The following is a 6,188-nucleotide window of genomic DNA, read 5'->3' as shown; positions in this document are numbered from 1 at the left end:
CGGATGGGGAAGGCTGCACTGGATGTAACACAATTACCTCAGAATTATTTAAGTTTCCTGCTGGTTTCAGGGAAAGAGATTCTAAATATTCATAATTTCACATTCAAGACTCCATGGGGCATAGAAACCATAATCGTAAGTGGCTTCAAGTGAAAAGAAAAACCACAAGCCCGTCGCGAAGTGCACCGCGCTGTGCAAATACGAACCCGTGCCTTCCTCTCTGAGGGCCTCAGCCTCAGGCCCCTGCGGACTGTGGCTTTTCCAGAGGTAAAAACTACCTGCCTGTGCTTCTGCGAGTGAGGATGCATAAGGTCACCGGACGGATTCTGCAAGATACGCAGAAACCTTCTAAATCTCCCCAAAACAGGAGGGACGTTTTCCAGCATTTCTTTCCTCTAATAACAGAGAAGGTAGGGTAGATTTAGAGGACCCTTAGTTAGCTAAATTCAATTTTAACTCAATTCACGGCATCTGACTTTCCAGCTGTCACGTGCTGTAAGCAGCGTTTTCTGACCTGGCCGAGCTGGGCAGGACCACCTGGAACAAAGTCCGTACGGCCATTCCCATCCCAGGAGACTCAGGTTCAGTAGGTCAGGGGGTGGGTGGGAGGAGGAACCTGTATTTTTAATAAGACCCCCAGGGGATTCTGATACTAATAAATCAGGAATTTATTACACGGCCGTTGGATCCATTTAGTGGCAAAAGTTTTGTCTTCACATTCTCCCTTTTCCTCAGACTAACTCCTAAAAAATAAAGGCAATGAACAAATAAAGACAGTTTTCAAGATGTTCATGGAATGACTTTTTTTGACATCTTTCAACTAGTAAAGACAAAAACATTACAATGATTGACTTCTTTCATTTAGTTACATAAATAAAATTTTTATAAATATCTCTTTATAAACAATATAAATAGCTTTACAACATAAATACATTTATGCATGACATGAATTTACAAACAGCAATGTTTTACAGCTGGCTTTGTCAGTCTCTTAAAAACTGTCCCTTGTCATCGTGTTGGTGTAGGTGTGTGTTTCATGTATATAATATATATATAATATATAACTTTTTATTTTTCATTTTCAAGAAAACCCCAAACAATAAAATCATACCCCCCCATCCCAAATAATAATAAAACAGCTGGTGTTGTGTATTCCCAGTACCAGGAAAAAAAAAGAAGAAATGTAAAAGCCACATTGCGTTGGAGGTTCTTCCAGATGCTGGGAGGCTGATGACCGAGGATGACCTCAGCAAAATGGTGCAAGTTCCCAATCCTGAAACATAGAGGGGACGTGGGACACTCAGTGTCGGCCCCTTAGCTGAGAAAGGCCAGCCTACGGGGCAGTTTAGAATTTTCTTCTCTTTGCTGCAGCAGCATGAAACAACGTCCCTCCACCTTTGCCCTCCAGGCCCTGACAAAGGCCTTCCTGGGGTGGGAGAGGCCCTTTCCAGGCCCGGTCTCACCTCCTGCTGTGCCCTTGGCACTCCTGCCCCAGCACAGGTGGAATCAGAGTGTTTGCCAGCCCTCCTTCCCTGCTGTCTAACTGCAGGCCTCGCCCTTGGCATTCAGGGTGACACAGTGAGGGAAGAACGGAAAATACCCTTCTCACTGCAACACAAACCCTCAGTTAGGGGCTTGCCTTGCTTTTTGTGTCTGGTGACAGTGGAGGGAGGGGGGAAAGAACATCTGATGAATCTGCATTCTGGGCTCTGATCCCGACTCTGACATTTAACTTCCTGGATGGCCCTGGATAGCTGTGAGTCTCGCTTTTGTCCCCCATAAAATGGGATAATAGCCACCTCCCAGGGCTGGCTTTGAGATTCAACAGGGGACCATGCATTGGGCATCGGCAGAGTGTCTGGGTCACAGCTGCCAACTCAGTAAACAGCACTTCCTTCCCCAGGTCTCACACCAGCCCTGGGGGAATGAATGGTCAGGCTGGGCTTGCTGGGCTGAGAGTTGTCCAAGCCCTTTCATGAGGGCCACACCCAGTCTCTGCTAATGGTGCGTCATGCTCTGGGGCCCGAGGAAGGCGTCCTCTGGGATGTGTGGTGTCCCCCAGAGCATAACACAGGCAGAGGGATCCTGGACCTCAATGACCTGGTGAACTGTCCCCGAACTCCCTTTTCTGGCCGTCCCATGTGTTTAAACAGATGACAGATGTCTGCAGTGTCCCTGGGACCCACAGGCAAGGTGCTCATTCAGACATCAGCCACACCCCATCTCTGTTATTAGCATTTTATAATCAAGACTATAACCATCAGCGACAGTCATTATGGTGGCTGCTTAGAGCCAAAGTCAACTCTTGAGGGGAGAAATGGACACAATCTCAGAAGAGGTTTCATTAATGTGAAGAACCTAAGTTGTCTTTCTCTCTTAAGCTCAGACAGTGAGAGATCCTGGGCATCTCCACTCGGGGGTTTTCTGCAACAGGGAGAATGCTCTGCCTTCCTGTGGGGACTGGGGGTGAGGGTGGGGTTGCGGAAGTCCAGGATGCTGGAGGTGGGCGTCCAGCTAAAATGTAGAACCTCCAGGAGGCTGGCAAACTTCCCTAGCCAGAGAGGCCAAGAGGCCTACAGTCTGGATTCTTCCTGCACAGCCCCTCTCACACCTGCTGGACTGTCACCCGGTTTCCCCAGGGAGTCACATCCAAGAGCCAAGGACCCTTGGCGATGTGCATGCCAGGCACTTTCCAGGCCCTTATCTCATCTGCTAACCTATAGAATAATGTGTTTTGATTCTAAAGCTTGAGCTTGGTGCTTAAATCACAAAGTGAAAAGTTGAGGCTGTGTCTCCATCTCTTCATTGTTTAGGCAGGAGACAAAAGAGCAAACCAGCTGCTAAAGGCCAGGCCCCAAGTGCCAGAGTCATCAGTCCCTGAGCAAGGGCAAGCTGAGCTCTCAGACATATGAAGCCCCTGCAGAAATGGGCAGGAGCGCACAGCCTGCAGCCAAAGGAAGGATGCTGGCTAACACCAGTGCAGGTGGGAGCGGGGTGCCCCTGAGTGGGGCAGGTTTCTCTGGTCCTTCACATTTTTAAGAATCCTTTTGGGGGTGCTGTGGGTCCCAGATCACCTCAGGGCAGCATCTGGCCCTCAAGTTGCTCATGAGTTAATTTGGGGAGGTGAATAGGTTCACAAGCAACTACAGCTCAGTTGAAAAGGTGTTCTATGCTATATGAAAGGCTTAGGCAATGTGCTGGAGAATTTCAAAGAGGGGAAGATAGTGTGGACGCTGATAAGCCTTCTTGGATGAGAGAGCAGCTTTCCCATGGCCTGGATTGGGACAGACGTTGTGGGACAGGGCATGGCAGTAGCCAGGCTGCAAGAAAAGGCTGGAAACGAGCAGGAGTCAGATCCTAAAGCATATGAATGTCATTACCAGAGGCTGGGACTGTGTTTTTCTGTGGGTACTGATGGGCGGCAGGAATAGGGAGCAGGGATAAGGGGGGATATTTGCACAGTACATTACCAGCATGTGGCCCCTGGCAAGGGCTGAAGGTAGCACAGGGATCTCCAGCCTCGGTGCACAGTGAGGAGGCCATGCCAGAAACAAGAGCACAGGCATGACGGGGGTGGGAAGGTTGGTGAGGAGCTCAGTTAAGGACATGCTGATTTCCAGGTTGGGGCAAAAAATAAGATTTAGTTTACTTTCTTTTCTCCTGCCCTGAAATAGCGCCACAAACACGGTGGTTGATCCTGAAGTCCCAAGGGCGTTAGCAGCGTCAGGACCCTGGACAGACCAGTTTGCCCACAGCCTCTGTGCAGAGAGGGTCAAGAATCAGAATGCTCTGGGGCAGAAGAGCTCCCTGGTGATGGCTGCTCTCTCCGCCGCAGGAGGCCAGTTTTTCTCCAGGTCTGTTCCACTTCAGGGACAAGAGACCCAGGAAGTGGTCCTGACCTCTGGGCCACTGAGGACACCTGGTGCTGCCTACTGCTCCGGCCCCGAGACACAATGTCTGGCAGATAAACTTACCCTCCACTTGTGTGTATGCTCTTCCTCCTCTGTTCCCACAAATCCACGACCTCCCCTCAATACCCCCAGTTGGTGAGTTGGGGCCAGTGGTGCTGGTTTGCTTAAGTTCTTGGGGTTGGCAGGACCCCACCAAGCTGTCTCTGCTTCTCCAGAGGAAGCCAGGTGGGTTCGTCCATTGAGCCCTTTCTGACCTTGCCAAAGTTCCCTGACTACTTTCTCCCTCACTTTCTCCATCTGTAAAATGGGATGATAGGGGTTGGGGCAAAGGCCTAGCACTCACACTTGATCTCGTGCCAGAATCGCCTGACTCCCTTCCAAAGGCAGGCTGGCAGGCGGAACTGTCCCAGGACGAGGGGATCAGGGAGGAACCGGCCTGCCGGCGGGGTTTCAGGCTTGGTTCTGGCGGGCGCTGCGAGGGGAGCCGGTGTGCAGGGGCGCCCGGCAGCCAAGGTTGGAGGTACTCACCGCCGCCAGGGGTCGCCGCACTAACATCCCAGGCCGCTCATGGAGCCAATCCGGTCCAGCTTGAGGCCGAAGCAGCCCTTGGACAAGCCCTTCTTGTTGCCTCCTTTGTATTTGCGCGCGTTGGGGTGCTCGTGCAGAAGGCGGGCCCATGCCGCCCGCGACTTGGTGTCCACGCGCAGGTCCCGGAGCAGTCGCGACCCGTCGCCCTTGCGATTGGCTCCGCCACCCCCGGGAGTAGTCTTGTCGCCCTTCTTCTGACCGCCGCCCGCGGCTTGGGGCTCGGCCAGCTCTTCCCCGGGCGGTGTTCGCTGGACCTGTCCGAGGAAATGAACCTGCAGGTGAAGGGACGGACGCACGGCGGCAGCGCGGGGTACCCTGCCGGGACCCTGATGTTCCCTTCCGACCAGCCCACCAGCTCGGTCTGCCCCTTTGGACCTCTGAGCGCTCCCCGCAGAGATGTGGGACAGCTCGACCCTGCATCCACCTGCCGCGTGGCCGCCGTTCCCCGCTTCTTCCGAGAATCCCTTGCCCTTCCCTCCTTTGCCCATTCCCCGGCTGGCTACACTGGGGCAGGGGCTGCGCATATGTTGACGTTCTTTTGAGACTGGGGACTTAGATCCCCGGGTCCGAGCATCGAGGGCTCCCAGGCCCTCACCACGCACATCTCGGGGACTAGGGCTGCCTTCCCGCCCTCTCTGCTCCCTCTTGCGCGCTGCATCCTCCTAGGCCCTCAGCCCTCCCAAGGCTTACAGTCCCGACGTCCCCGCGACAGCACTGACCTTCGGTGGCGCCCCGGGCTTGGCTTCGGAGGCCCGGAGCGAAAGTAGCGTGAGCAGTAGGACGCAGGCCAGCAGCTGGGAGAGGTGCATGGTGCCGGTGGGGTCCAGGGGCGCAGACCGGCGGCAGCAAGAGCGCGCGGGGCCGGCGGGTAGACGGGCAAGCGGACGCGGAGCAGACTGCTTGGGCTGCGGTGCGGGAGCGAGTCCCAGTGCTGCACAGCGCCGGCTGGGTGCGCTCTGAGCCCGCGGCTCCGCTCAAGCCTTTATAATACAACCTGCCGCTGATGTCATCCTCCCGCCCACCCGGCCGCCCGGGCCAATGGCACACGCGCCGAGGGCCGGGTGGGGGCCGCGGGGGCTCTCCCTCTGCCCCCACCCTCATCCCAACCCCCGGGAGATCCCGCGGCACGGCGGGCTCTCTCCCGGGGCACTCGGAGCTGCAAAGCAGCGCGCACAAGGGAACTCTTTGCAGTGAGCGCACGCCCTGGCATGCCAAAGCGTCGGTACTCCTGATGCGCTGCGTACACGCTTGGACCTCAACACATGTGGTCTCACTGGAAGGGATCAGTTTCCCTCTTTGCAGGTGTAAAGACAGGCTCAGAAGAATTAAGTCACTTGCACAAAGACACACAGTCAGAAAGTTGGCACAGCCTGAAATCCACGCAGCACTGTCTTGCTGCCAAACTTTTCCCTAGGCACCAGACAGGCGCGGGCCTGGAGCTGAGGTTCTATCTTTCAACTGCTCGCGGGGGAGGGAGTTCAAACATTACAGACTCCTTAAGGTTGAGTAGGCAGAGGATTCAGGCGAAGGTCAGGGAGGTAGATGCAGGGAGAGCGGGGTTTGCCCCGGCCGCAGAGAGGAGCGCCAGTCCTACACCGGAGAATGCAAACTTTTCACCTGCGCAGGTGAGCTTGAGAGCGAACGCTAATGGGTGGGCTAGGAGGGCAGGCCCAATACGGGTGCCATGCA

General features: G+C 54.7%; 1 protein-coding gene across 1 annotated transcript; it reads right to left on the bottom strand.

Moving 5' to 3' along the window:
* Nucleotides 1-674: 674 nt before the first annotated feature.
* NPPC (natriuretic peptide C) lies at nucleotides 675-5,567 on the bottom strand. The gene is made up of 3 exons (XM_036912194.2): nucleotides 5,219-5,567; nucleotides 4,440-4,753; nucleotides 675-1,273 (listed from the first exon to the last, which is right to left on the bottom strand). Exons 1-2 carry the CDS (start codon nucleotides 5,306-5,308, stop codon nucleotides 4,460-4,462), a joined length of 384 nt encoding a protein of 127 aa, XP_036768089.1. The 5' UTR covers nucleotides 5,309-5,567; the 3' UTR covers nucleotides 675-1,273; nucleotides 4,440-4,459.
* Nucleotides 5,568-6,188: the final 621 nt, after the last annotated feature.

Source organism: Manis pentadactyla, chromosome 6 (assembly GCF_030020395.1).
Source record: "Manis pentadactyla isolate mManPen7 chromosome 6, mManPen7.hap1, whole genome shotgun sequence".
Taxonomy (NCBI): Eukaryota; Metazoa; Chordata; class Mammalia; order Pholidota; family Manidae; genus Manis; species Manis pentadactyla.
Note: the sequence above shows the minus strand (reverse complement) of the source record. Positions and strands in the feature narration are given on the sequence as shown.

Coding starts and splice junctions, on each gene's coding strand:
- NPPC (XM_036912194.2), bottom strand. CDS start 5,308: ATGCACCTCTCCCAGCTGCTGGCCTGCGTCCTACTGCTCACGCTACTT. Junction 4,754..5,218: donor AGCCCGGGGCGCCACCGAAG/GTCAGTGCTGTC, acceptor TTCCTCGGACAG/GTCCAGCGAACACCGCCCGG.